Here is a 22,215-nt window from a genome sequence, read left to right as displayed (position 1 = left end):
CACTGCTAAAACTGACCTGAGAAATGGGAGGAATGATACCTGCCACTGTGTCATCCTATGCCCCATTCACTTGTACTCAGACAGCGGATCTTTAGTGTTGTAAATTTCCCACAAGTAACATAAAAACAAAAAAAATCTGTTCAATTTCCCAAACTGGGGTGGCAAGGCCTATTTTTAGGGTGGCAGCTGCCACCCCATGCCACCATGGTAAACCTGCCCCTGATCAGAGTGTCTTGGGTTTTTATTGCTTGGCCATGTGGACATGGCCTGTAGCTCATATTGGGCTTAAATACTGAGGTTTGGCCCCCAGGGTCACAGCTGAGGACATTACTGCTTTTACCATGGCTCTACTTTTGTGGAGAGTTGCTCAAATCTTGGCTCACATTAGCAGAGCTAGTGTATCACTTGGGACAAGGATATCAATTTAATAATGTTACATATCATTGATGCAAAGTACAAACTATGAAGTAGCTTTGCACACTTAGTAAGCAAAGTATAATACACCGTAGACCTAATGTCCCAAACACCAACAAAGACAAAGACAAGTTGTTTTACAGACAAGACCTGGACCATGACTTTTTGGACTAGAGAGCACTCCGGAGCACAAAACCGCAGCAACAGTGTATTGCAACACAGAACACTGATATTGATATTGAGAAAGTGCCTATTTATTTTTGTTTAAAAAAATAAACTGATTATTTCCCATGAGCAGCCAAACTGGTTGTATTACATCACAGGATGAGCACTGTAACAAAGTAATATGCAAAAAACATAATTCTTTACAATTTATTTAAACAATTCTTCAAAAACTGTAAAACTGCAAAACTGCAGTCTTTCAATTCACTTCTTTAACAGTTTACAACAAATATAGCTTGAAAATACAAGGAAAAGAACAGACAACAAAAGAAAATCCAACACATTTCTCTACACAGTGACACCTGCTATCTGAGGTGACAAGTTGGCATCAGTCCTGTTCTTCCTCTCCATTTCTCTGCCCAGCGCCGTGGCTTCGGTCTGGGTCTTTGAGACGCAGGATTCTGATGAGGTCGGTCTCTGGGAGAGTGCTGAACAAGGACAAACAACAAAAAGGACCATGAGGTTGAGTGAACTAATGCTTTCACTCCCAGCATGCAACCTTTATTCAGTTTCTTGGAAGGCTCATTGAGGGTGCGAGCCCAATGGTGCCAAGTTTACAAAAAACAAAGAAACAGAACAGTTACGATCAAAATTAAAAAGAGGTGGGATTAGAGATTTAAAATGTATAACAGAGTTGGGTTTGGTGAGGTCTCCAACATGGATTTGGATTTTTAAAGCCAATGAGCACAGTCTCCTGAACATCTTTATTGCTTGAATCAAAAAAGTTTGGTAATTCAAAAGTGAACCATACACTCAATGTATCTATAATGTATGTCATTCTAAATTTCTTAAACAGGGCATGTTTACTACCTACTTAATTCAAAAAATGTATCACAGTGTTTTGGCAGTCTAAGAGCTCTGAAAACAGTGACAGTGAAACAGGACTTAGACAGCAACACTACCTCTTTTAACTCTATCCATTCACAATTCACATTCACATTACAATCCATGTTGGCAGACCAACAAGCAAAGATCTATTCAGGAGAGAACAACGACATCAAGTGCCAAAAAGCTCCGGTTCTGGTCCAAAGGACAGAGGAGATACAAGGCAGCGCAAAGAGGGAGTATATAGAGTGCATGAAATGCATGGAGGAGGGAGGAAAGCACAGAGGCAGATTTTTGTTCTTTTTTTTTTTTTTTTACACAGTTCATTAAGTGAGTTGGTCATTTATAAACAACATATCAGATTGGCTACCTCATGCTCTGCGGGGTGAGAAAGATGAACTGTCTGTTGCGTTGGCTAGCAGCAACCTTCAGCATCATATCCATGGATATCCTCCGGTTCACCATGTCCTAATTGAATGAGACATCATTCAGGGACCACATTTTCTTCTAAAATATGACTAAAATGAGCCCATGTATCAATTTTTTTCTATCACTTCTCAATACAAAACTGTGCTTTATTACCATGTAGACATCAAACTCGTCAAGGCAGCGGAATGGTGCCTCTGTGATGGCCCACAGAGACAGAACGAAGCAAACGGTGGAGAAGGAGCGCTCGCCGCCTGACAGGGAGCGCATGTCACTCAAGTCAGCCTTGTTTCCTGCACCTGGCTGCACCTACAGGACAGAAGGACAGAGAGGACACCTGGGAGTAGGTATCATTTAGGCAAAGACCATAAGAGACCTGCTTTTCAGCAATGTGATATTTTATAAACCAAATGTCACATTTATAGGCTAGAGTTACAGGCTAGGTGGAGTGGTGGTGGACTGAGTGCTTTAGGGTATGAGAGAAAGACAAAGAAAAAGGAAGGATTATGAAAGGAGGGGAAAAACGGGAGATGCTGATTTACAAATTGCAGGTTAAATCAGTTCCTAGCTGCAACATGACTGAATCAACTTCTTACCGTGATGGAGAGGGTTTCATTCTTGTGGTCAAAGGTCATACTCCCTGTGTAGCCTCTCTGGGCCAGCATGCTATCAAAGTAGTATTTACAGCGAGCTGACAAAAACCTAAGACAAGTGAAAAGGAAGGAGGGAGGAGAGAAAAAGAAAAAAAAATGAGAAAAGGCAGAGGGGTACCATGGAAAAGGAAGGGTAACAATCATTTTCTTTTTTCAATAAATCTTTTTTTCAGTCCATTGCCTTTATTTAAAAAAAAAAAAAAAATCAACTAACCTATATGACATATAATTCAGATGTTATATTTAAAACTAAACAAGCACAACACAATATGGTGTGTAAAATTATAAAGCAGTTTCAAGAGTTTCAGAGCATTACAAGTAGATGTCTTTGTACTTCAGAGGAAATAGGAGTAAATCATTCAGCTGTAGTTTCAAGCTATCTCAAGCAAGGGGGGGGTGTTACTGCTGAGTGGATAGAAGGAAGTCACCAGACAGCAGTTTCACAACTTGCCTTCTTAAGTCAGCGTAAGCTTTCAGTCTCATGGAGATGATGTTGTCCAGAGTCTTGATGAAATTGTTGAGGTTCTTCACCTGGTGTTTCATGTCCTTGTAGTTTGTGAGAGCTTCATGGTACTGCCTAGGTGGGAGGGGCGGTGGGGACAGAGCAGTAGAAAAAAACTCAATAGATAAATACAAGAGTGGATGTAATGAAGCCATTGTTTATATCAGCACAAGCAAGGTCTGTACACGTAGACAGCAGGTAAACCAGGGATTTTTCAGAGCTGATTATTAGTAATCTGGGACACAGATTATCATTAGGGCCACAATTTAGGGCTAAGGAGTAAAGCTGTAACTGTGAGTATGTAGACACATATTTGGTAAATGTCCTTTACAGGGAGATAAAACTGACACTTAAGTGTTCAGAGGTTTTGCTCAGTATGCTGTCACAAGATATGACAAAAAAAATGTCACTTGACAGAAGCATTAAATGTCTAATTATTATCATGTAGACTTTGTTAATGTGCCATGTAGCATGGTGTTCTTGTTCAGGCATGCTGAAGAAACTGGAAACAGCAGGGCATGATTCGTTTTCCAGGATATTACTCAATATTTGCATTCCCAGTGGACAGAAACGGTGTATGTGCACACTCAACTGCTGTGGGATGTTGTGGGAACAATTCACAACTCTGGGAAATTACTTTTAAGACTTTTTTCAAAGATTCTTATTAGTGAAAATAGCTTGTTTGACTGAGGAGAAATCAATCAATAGGTTTCTCTCTGCATACAAAGGACTTCAGTTTCTAATGAATTCATAATTTTGCCCAAAGATTACAATAAAAAATATTTTTTAAAAGAATTACACAACTTAGTTTAGAAGAACAACTTACTATATTCCGACAAATTATTACATTATTCAACAGTTATAACAAGTCAAAGTAATGTTATATACCTGACAATCTCCTCACGGTCGCCCTGCTGGCCTTGCTGGGTGGTGATCTTAGTCTTCAGGCGGCTGATCTCACTGTCCAGACTCTTAGCTGTCCGCCGAACTTCAGTGCGCTCTGGACAGATCTCACTGGCTTTGGCCACAGAGGTCTGGACAACAGAATGATTAAACATAACTTTCAAATTCTGAGACACAACACAGGACACACAACCCAAATACATAAACAAATAGGTGTCATTTCTGAGCAACCAATTCCCCTTGTAACCCTCTCTGACATACAGCGAGTTCCTGCTCCTTGACATTCAAGCTGGCTTCTAGGGTCTCTATGCTTTTGAGGTGGACCTTGCGCTTGTCCTCATAGTGTTTCTTGTGGTGCTTGCACCTCACCCCCTCCTGGTCACTCTTACTCAGCTCCTCCTGCAGCACGACAGAGAAGAAAAGGGGCAAGCGAACGTCAGGAGTAGGCCACTGGAATACATGAAGAACTTTAGCACTGGTCTTAGAATAACTAATATTAAGACAGCAAGCAAAGCAAATTGATCTAAGAATTTATTTGGGATTGCTTACAAGCCATAATTTGGAAAACCTTTCCACACATCCTACATGCCATAATTACACCTGAGCATGCTGTCAAAGAACCTCTTCAGAACTGCAAGAGAACAAATGAGCATGCACTGATTTGTAGCGCTGATGCGTTAGTTCAACACCTTAGTAAGACACATCAGGTCTATAATTACCTTGATGGAGTCGGCCTCCTCAGCAACTGCGCTGATCTGATCTTTGTGCTGCTTATACTCCTGCTCTGCTGCGTCATACGAGGCCTTGAGCTTGGCCATTTGAGCCCGTGCCTCCTCAAGCTCTGTGCGCTTGGATGAGATCTTAGCAATGATCTCCTGGAGATCCTCTTCCTGTAAGGTGGAGGAAAACAGAAGCAGGTGACCAGGAGCATCTATGTGCACTGACTCACACAATATTAGAAAGAGCTTCCTTGTGTTGATTTTTTTCCCCCATTCCATTTTTCAGAGGTGTTCAAAGAGTATTGCATGCAGCCCCTTGATGGAAATATGCCAATCATCTGGTGAATTCTGCTTTTCCTACGCTCTGGATGGGCGGCTGTTGTGAGACGTATTATGCATGTAGCTGATTACTCTACATATTATGACAACACCTCAGCAGAAACGTAGCTTCAACAATGTGTTGAGGGCAAAAAATGTAGTGGAGTGAACATTTGGCATGCTGAAAACACATTTTCAATGCTTGGAATAATCAGGTGCATTCTTCTTGGCATGGTGTATTTTGCACAGCATGTATAGGCCTAAGTATATCTCCTAAAAAAGATCTCCACATGATGTTTCAGAGGAGATGTTGCACAGAGAACGGCAGAGAGGTTGAACTGACTGTTGTGATGATACAGCAAGCCAACTTGATGCAGACTGCACGGCAGAGAGGAGACTAGATAGTAGAGGAGCTGTGGCCATAGATTGTATTTTCTTTATTGCGTAAGTTACATATTCATTACTTGATGATAAAAAAAAAAAAACATGAAGACATTCATGTCTACTTGATTTATTAATTTATTCCTTACCTAATGAATTCCAAGAAACTGAGAGCTGATTTCTAAACCCCTCTATTATAATATACCCAACCCAACCGCCTCTTTAACTCCTCTCTTAGCCCTTCTTCTACAGCTCCCCTTAAGGACTCAACTGGACTGAATATGTGAAGTCAAAGGACAATCATAGAGTTCAAGTAGATCCATCTGGAAAGTCTATTTCATTATGCCTATGTGTATCTGCTAAGCTGAGATGATGCAGAAGCAAGTATGGTGAATGTGATTCAGTGAATGAGTGAATATGTGTGTGCACGTGGACATGAGAAACGAAGTCCACCAGTGCCTTGAAAGCTGAGGTGGAACCTGTATTGAGACATCATGTACCCACCAGAGGGTTGAGGTCCTCTGACTGAGGTTCTTCCACATTCTGCAGGTCTGTCAGCTCAAGCTGCAGCTTAGAGGCTTTATCCTGTAACAGACACTCTTCATGAGTAAATGAAGTTTAACTATAAAAACATCCTTCAATATGTGGCATTTTTCTGCACAAATATCTCATCATTAGCACTTGCTTCTAAAAAGATGTTAAATCATTTGCCGATAACCACCACTCTCACTTCATGTCAATGTCATGGAGTCAGATAAAGATGAAGGAGTCACTCATAAAATGTAAAATGGTTACTTTGATCATCCTCTGTTCTGTGTGGGCTCTCTTCAGCAACCCCTCATTCTTTTTGATGTCCTCCTCTACATTCCTCATCTGCTGCTGGAAACGAGCAGCGTGGGCCTTTTGGTTCTCCAGCTCACCCTGCGAGTGTCTAGAAGAGGAGACAGAGAGAGACACACAGACTTTATACTCCGCTGTGAAAAATATAAACAAATTAGACAAAAGTTCTTCCCCAAATTTAAAACCCACTATAAAGTGCTGAACACTAGCAGCTGAGTATGTGGCCTCCTGCCACAGACTGAGGGACGACCACCGAAACACCACATAGGAGTAAACCACCTCTCCAAAACACTGCTCCTGTAAACATGTTAGTGATAATGAGAAGTTGTGACCAAAATGGTTTTGTTGTGCCACCGTGTTTCTTGTGGCCTGGTGATTGAGAAATGTTTAAGTTGTTAAGTCGTTTATATTTGTACTATTATTGTGTATGTTGTGTCATTAACTGTCACTTATTCATTTGTTTATTTTATAATAATATTATTAATAATAATGTTATTATTACCACTATTATTTGCTTTGGCAATATAAGCACTGCCTTGTCATGCCAATAAAAGCTATTTAAAATTGAAAATTGAGACAGAGAGCAAGAGAGAGAGACAGAGAGAGAGCAAGCGAGAGAGAGAGAGAGAGAGAGAGAGAGAGAGAGCGAGAGAGAGACAGAAAGAGAAAGAGAGAGTGAGAGAGTGAGAAAGTGAGAGAGAGAGAGAGAGAGAGAGAGAGAGAGACAGAGAACTTTCTAAATATGACCCAATAATTATGGGGGCAACGTGAAAACTTGCAGCCAAGGTGTCAAGATATATCCTTTGATCATGTTCTGTTTAAAATTCATTTTAAACAAAAGAATAGAAGGGCAGCCCTCAGCTCCTTGTGAACCATTAAACCATGTGTGCGCACAAACACACCTGATCTCCTCCTCAATATCACTAGAGAGGAATTTGGCTCTGGGCTGGTCAGCTGTGTAAGTACGATTAGTGAAGATCTGGTCTCCCTCCACAGAGAAGGCCTGGTTGCAGTTTCTTGGTGGGTTTCCACGCTGCATCACTCTTCGAGCCTCTGTACGATTCTATACAAAAACACACATCAGCATGCACAATGTCAAATAATTTACACTGGACAACCTCTGTCACTTGACTGTTAAATGCACTGTCACATCATGTTTCCTGAAACTAAATGTCTAAATGTTTCTAAATGTTTTTGCTATTAGGGCCCCCATTTGTGGAATTTACTGCCTGAGGACCTCAGGCTGGCAAAATCAATATCTTTTTCTAAATTGCCACCTAAAACCCATCTTTTTAAAAAGGCTGTTTATTAGTCCTTTGCTATTGTTTTCTTTTTTTTTTTAGTATTGTTTTGATAAACATTAAATTGTAACCTCATTGTTGTGTTTATTGTTGCTGCCTGTTGTGTTTGACTTACGTTTTGCACTTTGTATTTACTCAACTATCAATTTATTTATTTTATCCATTTTACTTGTGTTTTATCTTTGTACAAGCGTTTTGTATCTTTGATTAGTTAGCCATTAATATCATTATTGTTGATATTACCATCATTGTTATTGCTAGTAGTAGTAGTAGTAGTGGTAGTGGTGGTGGAAGCATTATAAAAAGAAACGCATCAATGCAGGACATCCTCTAAACAATTAGTAAAATCATGTTTTGCAATTTAGATAACAATAACAGTAATATCATAACTAAGTATACAGAAGTGGTGGAATGATAAATCATACTACATTTCACTCTTGCAAAGCTCTTTGTTTTATTTATTTATTATTTTGTATTTGACCTCCAATCACCAATGTGGTGGAGCAGTGGTCTTTCAGTTTCAAGATAAGCTGCTTTGACTAAAATTTTTCTGTGGGTTATGGTTAATGTAGCTTTTAGTCAGCGGAGTGCATCCTAACCCTGAGGAAGGACAGGACAGACAAGTGTGATTTATGGTACTAAACACAACTGATCATTTTTGTCTCCATCACAACTTTGTAATAAGCACAGATTAAATTATTAGGATATCATAGTAAACCAGATGGTGCCCCTCCATTGCAGATATATATGACTATCATATCACTCGCCTTTCCTGGTGGAGGAGTTGCTTGTTACCTTGATAAGCAGAATGCTCTCTATTCCCCTCTGATCAATCAGGCAGTTGGCCACAACTGGATCCTCAATTTCTAGGGCTTGTAGCACTGAGGGATATTCAGGGTGATTCACAGCCCTACCACAAAAAACACAAAATGACACAAGACCATTTAAGGATAAATTTCACTCTCAAATATCACAATGTAGTGATATCGCTACATTGTGATATCACTGCTTGGTGATGTTCATCATCGTTATCGTCAAACTTTTGCAAAGATTACCAGCCAACATTTAGTGTATATAGTTTGAAGTATCTTATTTGTCCCTGCTCCTTTCTTATTACTGAGTGATAAACAGACTGACAGGAGGCCAGCTTCACTACCAGTCACCAAAATCCAAGACACAAAAACTGCCTCTACAATCCTTCTCCTGCAACAAAATACAAATGGAAATATAACTATGTTCAATGCAAAGCCATTTCATAAATTTACCAAAATGGCTTTCAAACCCCCCTGGTGAACAAACAAGCCCTTGCTGCATCCAACTGGACCAAAAATGTATATGGATACAGCAATAACAATAGTAACACTGACAGCAAGTGAGCAAGAGTTTCCCCATGAGAAAAAGGGAGCTGCACCCCTTTATCAAACCTCTTGTGGTGATGTTTCATTACTAATTTTGTGGCAACTAATTTTGTCTCTCTTCCACTTCCACACTGGACAGTTGTTAATGGTGGTCAAAATGGTGACTTTAAAAAGAAACTTTCAGTGATTGGGGACTAAAACCAAAAACCTTACACTAAAATTTGCTAATTTAGTTTGTTAAATTTTTTGCAGCTGCGTTGGGAAAATATTGGTGTAACATCATATTGTCTGAGTTTGGTCACGTAAAAAAGATAAATGCACCGAACAAACTAAGTGTTTTGGGGTTTTGGGTGATTTCCCTTTTGAATTCGAACACAAGTACTTCCAGATCCCATTGTCTTTTCATCTTAAACTCAAAGTAAATATGCCAGTGCAAAGTTTCACACCCTGACTTTAACATACACTACACTACAGCTGTCCTCACCTGCTGGTGGTGTCGTGAACGTTTGAGAGGAAGGCGCTGGTGATGATGGTGGGCCTGCGGCCTCCTTTTAACACTCTGGCCATAAGGCCCTGAAGCACCTTCTCATCATCGTAGTTGTCACAAGTGAAGGAATGAAGAAAACTCTTCAGACAAACCTCTACAGCTAAGGCCAACTCTGGATCCTTCAAGCTAATACAGTAACCTAGATGGAAAAATAAGAGGAATGAACTATGAGAATAGTTGCAACCCCTTGCTGGGACCTGAGGCATGGCATTTACAAGAAAGGAAAAAAGATGGTAAAGTGGGGAAAAAAAGAGAGCTGAGATTGAACAGATGGGGGGAAAGATGGGGAAAAAGAGGCAGCAGACAAACAGAAAAACATGGAAACTATTCACATATATCCAGGCACTGACTCTTACCCAGTGGTCCTCGAGGTCTCTGTTTGAATTGGCCTTTCCTGTGGGCTTCCTGAATGCTGCTGAGGAGGGCAGGCATGTGCTCCCCGAAGCGTCGCAGGCAATTGGAGCGACTGCTTTCCATAATCTGAAGGTTTTTCCGGTTTGCTTCAATAGACCTATGGAGGTTATGCTGCTCCTGCCTAAGGATGTGAGGAGAATACACCTTAAGACACACAGCTGTAGGGATTCATTTTTTCCTTAAGAGGCAAACTCCCATCAATTGTTAAGGCGTGAGACACTTCACTCAAAATTTGTGTTCTATCAATTTTTTTTTTACATGTACAGCACTTGAGAAAATCAGCTTTTCATCAAACCATGTCTGTTCTCGACTGAGCTATATGTATTGTAGCGGTTTGGCCAAATTTCAACCAGTCAAAAACATTGAGCCAACATCAAACCACACAAAGGACTAGTGGCTGACCAATATGGGTTTTTCAACAACAGCTGTTGATGCTGATATTTAGAGATCAGGGCAGTGGATACCAATATCATGTTGTTGTTTTTTTGACATTTGATAGAATACAACAATTTAATAATAACAAGTGAGACACAAAATTGCTGAACTTAAATAAACATTTATTTAGCACTGCTTCGTCTATATTTGCTTAAGTAGATTTGTACTGTCTGCAGGGCACTTCTTTTAAATTAAAACACCTGTCAACCAAATAAATGTCCAAAAGTAATCAAAAAACTAAACACAGAAAAAAAAATTAAAAATTAAAAAAAAAAAAAAAAATAGTGCATTTAACAACAGCATTTATCAGCCAACTCCCCCTTAACAGTAAAGGGGAGTTTCTGAGCAATTTCCTGAACAGAATGCTCCACATTTAATCATGGATCCCATCCAGCATGGAATTGGCTACCATATGCTTTCATTTCACTGTTCTGACCCTTACACACTCTACATAAACCCAAAAAAAATAAATTAACAAATCAATTAACAAAACAAAACAAAACAAAACAAAACAAAACAAAACAAAACAAAACAAAACAAAACAAAACAAAAAAAAAACATACACAGGGGAAGCTGTGGTGGAAGGGGGCCATACAGGTGATTTCGAATGTTGGCCCGTTTATTACAGTTTACACACATTTTCCATTGCAACGCACCATCTTGCAAATCATTAAATCAAGGGGTACTAAAGACTTCACAACATGTAATCAAAATCCATTGATTTTTGAATTTGAATTTTTGGTTGAAACAGCCAGTTTATGTTTTGCTTCTTTGGCTGACAATGTCGTTGCCACTCATAAACCACAGAACTGATGATTCACTATGAAATGCAAACATTTCCTTGGGGACAATTTTCCAGCACAGCACAGACTGTTTTACTCTGCTTAATGTCAACTCATCAAAACAAAACAGTGCTGCTACTTTTAGGAATGTGGACAACTTTATTATGGTGGTGGAATACTGGTGTGAACAAAATTTGAAGTCTCTGAAGGTTCATCTTCATATTGTAGTGGAATGAATGGAAACTGATGGCTGGACAGTGGTAGGATGAATGATATGGGAGTTATAGATTACAATTCTTACAGCGCCCAGTCCCCGTTTTCCATACCTCATTTTGTTTAGTTCATCCTTGGCACGGCTGGAGGCCTGTTCGTACTGGTTGATCTGCTGGCCCAGGGTTGAGATCTGGTGTTGCATATTTTCCAGTTCAGCCCGGATCTGCTCCATACGCACTGCCCTTGCCTGGCTCTCTGCACCAGTTGTCTGACTGATGCTGGAGGGACATGAAATATGTTAACAACATCAGAGCAACAAAGTAAAACACCGGGACAGGGATGTGAATATAACCATAACAAATACATTTTCTGTTGTGGTTTTGCCAGCTGAAGCAATCTACAGATGATTTCAACATACAATCTACAACAAACAAGGCTGCAATGAAAATGCCCAGTCTTTTTGTAGATACACATATGTATTTCCATTATTTACTAATATACAGTGGTCCCTCGTTAATCGCGGGAGTTATGTTCTAAAAATAACCCGCAATAGACGAAATCCGCGAAGTAGTCAGCTTTATTTTTTACAATTATTATAGATGTTTTAAGGCTGTAAACCCTTCACTACACACTTTATACACTTTTCTCAGACTGGCATTAACATTTTCTCACTTTTCTCTCTTGTTTAAACACTCTCAAAGTTCTAACCTTCGTAGAAAAATAAGTCCAGTAAAAAAAAAAAATTGCACTAAAAAAAATCAGCGAAACTGCGAGGCCGCGAAAGGTGAACCACGTTATAGCGAGGGACAACTGTAGTGACTTTGTGAGGAAAAAAATGTGCAGCATGTTAGACAAAAAATGGATAGACAGAAGTTACTTCTAATAATTAAAATAGAGAAATACTTGGGAACAAAGAAAATGAAGGTTAAATACGTTAATGTGAGTACATGTGCTAAGGTGAAGAAAGAGAATGCATTGGACAACTGACTGATGGAGAAAGTGTGTCTAAAAAAATGATTTAGTACAAGTTTCATTTTAAACCCAGCCCAGAGGACATGAAAAATAATGAGTGAACAGTGGTGGTACCTGAACTTCAGCTCTTCTATTCGTGTAGAGAGTTGAGTCTTGTCCTTTTCCAGGTCCCTCAGGTTAGTCCTGCATCTGTGGACGCTGACCTGAATGAGGCACATCATTTATCAACTCAACCAGAGAGGCTTCTGGATAGCCTGTTGTGCCATGGTCTGACAGCAAGCATTACAGCAATATATGTAAACCACAAGAGGCAACGAGTTTTTAATCAGCTAGTGTTTTTGTGCACCACATCTTACCATAGCTTACATCTGTATGGACTCCTGACGTCAAAGATGAACCATGCTTGTCAGAGAAACCCTGAGGCCTGGATAGAAGTGTTGTGTTTCACCAAAACTACAGTAACTATACTGAATTAAACTTAGTATTTTTCTGAACTTTGCTTGATATAGGCAAATCCATTTCTTAATCAATGTACTGTATAGCCTACGGTTATATTCAAAATCCATGTGGAAAACAAGAAAAGAGAGAAAAATGGTGCACTGCAAAGGGTAGATGGGGGAATTTACTAATATTCATGGGGGCTATGGTGTAATGTGCTCCTGTTTCGATCGCTGGCTCCTCCAGAGAGCGTGCTGAAGGGTCCTTGAGCAAGACACTGAACCCATAACTGCTCCTAATAACAGCAGGCCTACAATTCTGTGACATAAATGGCCCTCTGTGAGGATACAGCTGATCACTGCGTCATCTGCTGGCTTGAAGGAGTTTGGTGCATTTGCATTTTGTTTTCAGTAAACAGCAACAAAAGTGATGGATATATTTTCTGACTGGTACTGTGCAGTTACAGACAGGGACGCCGTATATTGGGGGAAAGTTGGCACAATTACAAGGGCCTTTGCCTGACAGGGGCCCCAAAAAATAGGTAAAAACTAATATAAAATTATTAAACCATCATCGAGTAAATATAAATATAAATATAAATATAAATATAAATATAAATATAAATATAAATATAAATATATATATATATACACATTTTTTTTCCATGGGGCCCAAAATTCCTGGCGGTGCTCCTGCTTACAGATTTCTTCATGTTAAGATAATGTTTTCCTCATCTAGCTACACATTGGCCTTTCAAAGCCAGCAACCATCTTGTCTTCCTTATTAGACATTTTGAATATATGAATACATGAAAACACACTGGCACACAGAAAGTGGTAGTGGATGAAGTTGAGTAAGTCAGTGAATGGGTCGGTGAGAGTTCCTGATTTGATTCCCAGCTCTTCCAGAGAGCATGTCAAAGTGCCCTTGTGCAAGACACTGCACATCTAACTACACCTTGCATGGTAGCCTCTGCCATGTGTGTGTGTGTGTGTGTGTGTGTGAGTGTGTGTGAGAGAAAGAGAGAGGGAGAGAGAGGGGGAGAGAGAGAGGGAGAGAGAGAGAGAGAGAGAGAGAGAGAGAGAGAGAGAGAGAGAGAGAGAGAGAGAGAGAGAGAGAGAGAGAGAGAGAGAGAATGGGTGAATGTAAGGCAAACATTGGAAAGCACCTTGAGTGGATTCAAGAGAGGCCAGTGTTAACTGTGAAACAACAACAAAATTGACTGAGCTCATTTTAAACAGTAGCTCATTCTTAGCGTAGTAACTGCAGTGGATGAGTTCTGACCTCGCTAGACTTCAGAAGGCTGTTGCGTTTCTGGACCTCAGTCTTGAGCTGAGTACACTGTGGCTGGAGCTCCTGGATGCGCTGGGTGATGCCCTCCAACTGGTCTTGGATCTGCTTGTACTTCTGCTCAGCCTCCTCTACTTTGTTCTGCACAGCATCAGTGGTCAGCGAGGGAAAAAGTGAAAAAATTAGCAGAGTGTGGAGAATGGGACAAAGATATACATGGATATAATCTCTGGTGCACAGTTGTGGTGGAGTTCAACAAATGGAATCCAACTTAACATTTACTCTCACATTTATCATCCCTTTTTTGCTTTTGCATCTAAACAGATGTGCATATGTGACAAAACAATCACATTAGATCACAAATTAATTATTATTTATGTATTATTATGATTTTACAGAGTACCACAGTGGGACCATACCTTCCATTCTTCCACCTTCTCATCATATTTCCCTGTAGACTGCCTGTCTGACTGCAGCTTCTCTCTCATTGGCTGTATCTCCCTCTCCATCTCAATCACCTGTAAAGTTAATGTTCAGACAAGGATTTCTCCAGTCATTCTTGTACCACATTCAACTACTTCAAAGCACTTTTCCACTCGGGCACCAATGTCTTTTTCCAATGGCACTCAATCATTTCAATTATCCAAGATATCTAGAAACTGAATTTTCATGATGATGAATTTCATGAACATATACACTGAATCATGGCCAGTGTAGTGAAATCTGAAAGACAAAAAAATGATAAGGTGGTGCTGGTCTTACCAGAGCCCAAGCCATCTGCTTCTGCAGCTCCTCCAGTTTGCTGTGCATTTCATCCAGTGAGGCCAAGCTCTTGTAACGGTCCATTTTCTCCTGGTACTTCTGTTTCAGTTCCTCAACGCACTGCAACACAGTCATATGAACTTAACCATGATCAGCATGGAGGACTAAATAACAGGGGAAAAAAGCAATCTCGATCATAAGGCAGCAGCCAGTTTAATTCAGTTAGCATAAAATAGCCCTCCATCTGTATATTAAAATATAAATAATTGTGTCAAGAGAACCAGTCCTTACCTCTCCCTGCTGTGACATTTTGTCTTCTGTAATGTGCTTGGTGGATTTTATGTAGACAAAGTCCTCTCTCATCTGCTCTAGTTGGGTAGCTTTCATAAAAAACTGAGGAGAGGGAATCAGATAACACAAAGTAAACAATACAGACACAGCAATGTCAAAATAGCAAAGTAATTACAGGCTCTCCTCCATTCTACTATGAACATTTCCTTACAACAGTATGTTCATTTTCATTTCAAGTACCAATAGCCCTGGTTAAGATCACGTCAGTTTTATTCGCTCCCAAAACAAAAATATTGTTTTAAAAAGTGAATGCATACCCTATATTTGTCTCCCTCTCCTTTAGAGTGTAGAAAGTACTTGCTCATCTCTTGAGTGAGAATTGACACAGGGTTGTTAACCTTTAAAACAAGACAACTGTAATTTATTACAGCAGAAACAACTGTCCACTTCTACAATAGTCTATAAAGATAAAGGTTGTGGGTGAGGCTTGCAGAGCTCACACCTGAATATTCAAATTGTCCAGAATGCACATGAGCTCTTCTTTTTTGGTCGAAATAATATTCCCTAAAAGACAAGGAACAAGTTAAATCATCAGAGTTAAGGGAAATCGATGAATATAGAAGTGTTAAGTTGTCACAAGTCTCTCAAAAGGCTGCAGAGTAAAATAGCAATATTTAATTTTTTTGTGGTGTTTACCAGATTTGCTCCTCAGTTTGTATGTCCTTAGCCCCTCACGAGTTATTCTCAGGTCAACATTGATGGCTGTGCCATACGCTTCCGGTTTAAAGGCATCCCTTCCTTTGTTACACAGGGTGATTGATACATCAGCTGAACTGAGAAAACAGACGAGCACATCATGAACTCAGTGACAACCAAGTGATGCGTCTAGGGAAAAGAGGTTCACTTTGAAGGCAACACTCAATTCAGATAATGATAAACACAGTTACCATTATTTCAGAACCCTCACTACCAACAGCTGCAATGCTTTAAAATCAACATGAAAAATATAGAGCAAAGCATTATGTGTACAGTATTGTCTCACAAAGATAAATGCATTCAGGCTCCTTCCAAGTGTCATTTCTTCTGTGCAAACAGAAGGGGAGCGGGGAACTAATCAAACAACCAATGTCTTGTTCTACCAGACCACTCCCAGCTGATTTAAGAAAATGTGTCAGCTCTAAACGTAACTGCAGTGCCACATTACACTAGGAAAATAGTCAGAATGCAAGAAAAAATGAGGGCCATGAAGAAATTCTACATCTAATCAAAATCCAAAATTAAGCCACTTGAGCTTGAAGGACACCTTTCAAGAACTGCCCAAAATGCTCTTTATTAACCCATAATTTTAATAACAAAGCTAAGAAGAAAACTAAGCTAAGCTAAGAATCAACTACAATAAATGTGTCATTTTCACAGACTGAAACCTATAATTTTCCAGATGAAGGGTGGAAACACATAACCTAGCCACAAAGACTCATTGTTTGGAACTGTTATATTACACAATTTTAAACTTAGGTATATGGGATATCATTTTCTCTGTGGTATCAAAACTAGTATAAAGAACTATGATTTTTTTATTGGTACTGGCACTAACTATCAAAATGCTAGTATTGTGACATCCCTACTTGAATATTTCTTTTTAACTGTATGTAGCCCATGTTAAATAAATGTATAAAATAAACAAAATAAACATGCGGTTTATTTTGTTTGGGATTTATCCATGCCAGTTAGAATCTTTGCTAGGAAGTCCAGCATCCAGACATACAAAAACAATGGCAAAAATGGGCAATGGGTTCCGTGAGGCAACTAGGCTTGGGCAGTATGTATTTTTTCATACCTTGATACCTTCCTGACATTTCACCGGGGTAAATGGAATATGAATGTATTTTTTTAAAAAAAAGTATTAAAATAAACATGAAAAGCTGAGCTGCTGGTGATGAAAGTTTTTGTAGAATGTATAACATTGTCTAACCTACAATGCTATGTGTCTAATATGCAATTAGCCTACTCAGGCAATCATTATGGTCCATAGAAAAGTAAGTAATGAAGTAATGAGCAGTAATGAAACAAACGGCCTTCTTCCATAGGTTTAGCATTTGGCAGACTGGCAGCTAAATAAAATCATGTGGCAAATAAACTGCTTTTGTAGCTGGAAGAAATCAACTCAAGATGAAGTTACACTAGGCTATATATTAACTAATGGGACTAAACGCACAGTACACCAAAACAGAGTCAGAGACATTTTTGTTTCCTCGCACTCGTAACCCCCCACCCCTCCCCCACCCCCCTATTCACAGTCACCATCTTTCTCAGCTTAGCTGCCTAATCTACCAGTAGAGACTGACCTCAGGTTGCCCGTACTGTGCACTACAATACAGCTCACCTCACCTCAATAAAGCATCTCTGTATCAGTTTAACAGAAGGAACAGCATCTATATTTAAAAATCATACATTTGGGATTTCTAAATACCCTGGTATACCTTAATACCTTGCCAAGCCAAGAGGTAACTGCAGCCAGTCTTTGACAAGTGATAATAAAGAAGTGTAGCTGTTTGTCACAAGGTGTGGCATAGGGCTTACCTCTCTCCCTCCTTTACAAAGCCCTTGAGAGAGGATCCTCTGTTTGTGGCCTGTGCATTCCCGCCCAGAGCAACTATGAGAGCTGTCAGAACAGCACTCTTTCCACCTGTCACACAAGGAATTAGGAGAGAGCTCAATGCAGCTGGAGGTGTTGTAATAAGATGATCTCTGGGAGATGAGACAGATACAAAATGACAAGGGAAAGTGGCCACACTCACTTCCATTGCTGCCAACGACAAAGTTGACATTGGACCCAAAAGTGAACGGGCCAAGGAGAGAGTGGCACATGAAGTTTTTTAACGTGATGCTCTCCACAATGCCAACGTCAGCAACACGCTGCAACAGAGCACAGATAACTGGGTTATAGCAGATCACTGTAAAATGCATAAATCTTTAATACACATGGTACACAAGATGGCTCCAAAACAGCTGTATTGCTGGATTCATCGCCTCATTTTCAGGTCAAGATTGCACAAATTTATTTACATATTTGCACACCTAGAGTCCGCATGTCCACACTGCCATATGTCACATAGTTTAATTAGCTGTCATTGCACCTTGAGCTTGCATTTTACTTTATTTACTAGAGGTTTGTGGGGATTGCTGCAGCCTAAAAAGCTTCATATAACAGCAGGCTTGCAGGCTTTAAAAAAAAAAAAAAAAAAAAAAAAACTGCAGTGATTTTGGGGTACTTTTTCTGATGAAATTACATCAGTGAGTGACAACTGCAGTTTATTTTAATAACAGTTCATTAAAAGGTGAATTGATTCACAATGAAACAGCACTATTCTGAGTTTTCTAAGCAGCCTAATCTTGATTTTTTTTTTTTTTTTTTTTTTTTTTACTTTGTAGCCTTAATTCCGCCATTCTACAGGTGCCTCCTGTTTACAAGATATTGTTTGAGTTTATTTGCATATACCAGTTTCCTCTCTCCTCTGCCTCACTCAGTGACTCTCTCTATTTCACCGTTGAGACAAGTCAACAAAATAAGAATTTCTTTGTCTAATACCAGCATATTCAACTGGCAGCCCTCAGGCTGCCAGTTGAATAAGTGCCCATAAGTGCCTTCCAAGTGGCCAACTGAACCTGAATTAAATAGGCAAGGGGGAATAGATTGTTTTACTGGCACTTATTCTGTGCATCTACATCTCTCTGTTTCTACTCTATGTGATGTGGCTGGATTAGATTTTTTCCCCTTGCTCAATAGTGACAATAAACATTGATTTGCATTTGTTTAAAAAGTGCCATTATAGATTAAAATCTATCCCAATTGGATTTGTAATTAAATAGACCTGATCTAGTACTTCTTGCTCTGCTGACATAACAAATTAACCTGAAAGAAACCATAACAAATTATCACACCTATCACCGTTTCCTTCTCCTTTGAGATGTGCCTTAAAAGAAAAAAGCAAAAGAGAAACCAGAAGGCTAACAGAGAAAATAAAGTCATGGTTGGTTTGTGTCAACAGCTGTCATCATTCCTCTGACAGAATTCATGTCAGAAATCAAGATTGTGTTCATCTAAACTCAGTTCAACTCAGTAAGTTACCTCCTGGCTCTGCCCAGTTTTTTTTGTTTGTTTATTTGTTTGTTTTATTTATCTATTTATTTAAAAGGGACAATGTACATTGATCACATGCATTGCATAAAATGCATCAGATTTGGCCATCAGGCTATTTTGCATCTGTAGTCTGGCAGGTTGATGATGCAAAAGATAGGTAGGCTACAGAGAAATAACTAACAAAGGTACAAGAAGCATGACACAACAGACAATTAACAAGCCTATAATATGTAAAACATCAAGTAGTAAAGGGCTAGAGTAATTTAAACAGACAAAAAAAAAAAATACATGTGATTGCAGGTTTGATTATCCAGTAACCATTGTTTTATGGATTTTGAGAAAGTGTGTATATTAGTAATTTCCCTGAGTTCAGTAGGCAGGGTGTTCCATTTATATGCTGCTCTGTAGGAAAAGGCTGACTGTGCAAAGGATGCTTTTCTGTGTGGTATTTTGCAGTCCCCTCTAGTAGAGGCTCTTGTAGCTGTCATTAGAGTTTGTGTAATGAACTCACAGAGTGGAGAGGGGAGTTTGGTGGACTGGAACCTCCGTCATCCTCAGGTTTGGCCCGCTTGTGGGGCTTGTCAGTAGCACCGCTGCTTTTCCTCTTTGACATCTTGTCGGGACGCTCTACAGTCCACACCAACAGAGGGAGGTTTTCAACAAGAAACGAAACTGAAAGGGAACACACAGCACAGCAACAACAAGCAGGCACGCTGTCGGCTTGGTTTTCGCTTCAAAGTAACTCTTACTGAAGCTGCAGTGCTACACTTGAATAAACTAAAACTATCTCGCTAGCCGCAACACAGCGTCAGTAGACGTTACAACGTTGACTAGCTAACTACGTTGCTAGTAACACGTTAAAGTTCTCGGTGTCGTTAGGTGAGCTTAGCTAACCGAAGTTAGCAAACTGGCAAGCTAACAGTGTGCTACACAAACCGGCGTACGGTCGTAATTGACTTTGTAGCCGGCTAACCATCGTAATTAGCAGACCTCCAACGATAAAGAAATACAGTAGTTAACTGCCTTACGCTGACAACCAGCTGCATCCACCTGAACAGAGAGGACCGCCACCAAAGTATTCGCGCCCAGTATTCACAAAAACAGGCGTCCGACGTCTGGAAATTCTCGCGTTTTTAGACGAGAGTAGACTGTGAGTGTGTGTGTGTGTGTGTGTGTGTGTGTGTGTGTGTGTGTGTGTGTGTGTGTGTGTGTGTGTGTGTGTGTGTGTGTGTGTGAGAGAGAGAGAGAGAGAGAGAGAGAGAGAGAGAGAGAGAGAGAGAGAGAGAGAGAGAGAATGAGGTTGGTTGTCTCACGACATTCCATACAGGGTGTCCATAAAGTCTCCTTACAATTTAACTAATGTATTACAAAAGCAAATGAACAGACAAATCTGTGGAAATTATTACTGTTTTTTTTTTTTTTTTTTTTTTTTTTTGCCTCATTTATTACACCTCTATATGGGCACCATTAGTTGCACGAAGCACATCAAGACGGTACTGGATTTCTTGCCATGTTCGCTGTAGCAGAGCCTCATCAATGGTGGCAGTGGCATCAGTGATCTTTTGCTGAAATACACAAATGCAATGTGATTAGAAACTTTGATAACCACTGAGTACATAGAGCAAATCTGATTAACATATCTCATCAATTGCTTTTGTACTAGAATATATATTTTTTTTTCAATTGTAAAGAGACTTTGTGGACACCCTGTAGGCCTACTTACTGGACAAAAAAACAGCCCAGTGTTAATTGTGGAATACTTTGTCAGTCAAAGCTTCTGCAAAATGTTACACAATAAACATTACAGTGTAAACTTCCAAAAAGTATTTTCCACGAGTTGAACCTTGAATCTTCTGATCCATAGTCAGACGCGTTAACCATTGTCAATTTAATGTCAATTTAATATGAATCTGTCTGACAGAATAACCAACATGCTGGCATCGTTAGCGAGCTGAGTTATTAAATAAACCAGGTGTCCAGGTTATAACCAGGTGTCCAGTACAGCAACGGTACTGTAACTCACAGTAAAAATTATCACTTAGGTTAGTACTTTTACTATTTCATTTTGTTTTAACTCATTATGTTGCACTGGTTTATTCTGAATTAATGAATAAATATTTAAGTTAGCAGACTATTGGAACGTTTGAAGAAGGTTGTGTCAAACCACATCTTAAAGTATGATCCACAGCCTATGGAATTTGAAGCTTCTCTACTGTGACCAATTACAACAGACAATATACAACTGTTTCTGTTAGTGAAATATGTGTTTTATGGTGTTGATCAGTTCATAAAGGCCAAATGGAACTTTGATAGTGTTTTTGGTTGTATAGATCCTGGCTGTGATATCACACCACATGGTGGTGAAATATCCTCATTAATTACTCTGTGCTTCCCTGAGCTGCTTATCCATGATACTTTATTTCTATTTCTCCATTCACTGCCACTGTGCAATAAAACAGCCCCCAAAACAACACTTTTAGTGTATAAAGGAACATCAACACAGTGGATTATGCCAATAGAAAAAACAAGTGTCGGCATGCCCCCTTTTTAAAAGAAATCAAACAGCCTTTCCTATTTAAATTTAAATGTAGATTCCACAAGTAGCATCTTCAGATAACTTACGCATAGTAACCTTGTGCCAAGATGAAAACGTATGATAGTATTTTCACAAATAATCATAATTACACAAGGAAAAAGGGTAAAGGTGTTTATTTTTATATTGGAATAATCCAATGGAAAAATAGAAATCCAGTATTGTGGATTAGCAGCCCAGAGGAGCACAGAGTGACTAATGAGAACATTTCACAACCATGGGGACTCATGAAACACCCAGGGAACTGTACAACCCAACACTCTACCAGTTTCATTTTGCTTTATAGCAGCATAACAGGCATCTGAACTTGAATATTACATCAAGAATCTTTGTGAAACTTTTAACTGACTCACTGAAACACAATATCCACTTCCCAATACTGCTCAACCTGCACTGAGCAGGTTCAAAAAACTTGTTTAAACAAACACTAGAGATATCCGCTCTGTGTGAACTACAAAAGTAGTATCTTTGCTGA

At 39.5% G+C, this 22,215-nt stretch overlaps 1 protein-coding gene across 2 annotated transcripts; it reads right to left on the bottom strand.

The window, feature by feature from the left end:
* Positions 1-646: 646 nt before the first annotated feature.
* Positions 647-20,313, bottom strand: LOC115356350 (structural maintenance of chromosomes protein 6). Of its 2 annotated transcripts, none has more exons than XM_030047477.1 (27): positions 20,176-20,313; positions 19,659-19,774; positions 17,805-17,922; positions 17,587-17,692; positions 15,703-15,839; positions 15,509-15,570; positions 15,324-15,404; positions 15,007-15,108; positions 14,716-14,835; positions 14,373-14,471; positions 13,948-14,094; positions 12,340-12,428; positions 11,367-11,531; positions 9,766-9,944; positions 9,347-9,548; positions 8,300-8,414; positions 7,106-7,266; positions 6,159-6,294; positions 5,868-5,948; positions 4,665-4,835; positions 4,207-4,344; positions 3,931-4,076; positions 2,992-3,117; positions 2,484-2,589; positions 2,044-2,196; positions 1,832-1,929; positions 647-1,064 (listed from the first exon to the last, which is right to left on the bottom strand). In XM_030047477.1, exons 2-27 carry the CDS (start codon positions 19,758-19,760, stop codon positions 965-967), a joined length of 3,240 nt encoding a protein of 1,079 aa, XP_029903337.1. In that variant the 5' UTR covers positions 19,761-19,774; positions 20,176-20,313; the 3' UTR covers positions 647-964. The 2 variants fall into 2 exon arrangements, with proteins under 2 accessions (XP_029903337.1, XP_029903338.1); XM_030047478.1 differs by having other exon boundaries at positions 19,659-19,819; positions 20,176-20,254.
* Positions 20,314-22,215: the final 1,902 nt, after the last annotated feature.

Source organism: Myripristis murdjan, chromosome 24 (genome assembly GCF_902150065.1).
Source record: "Myripristis murdjan chromosome 24, fMyrMur1.1, whole genome shotgun sequence".
NCBI lineage: Eukaryota > Metazoa > Chordata > Actinopteri > Holocentriformes > Holocentridae > Myripristis > Myripristis murdjan.
This window is presented reverse-complemented; position numbering and strand designations above follow the sequence as displayed.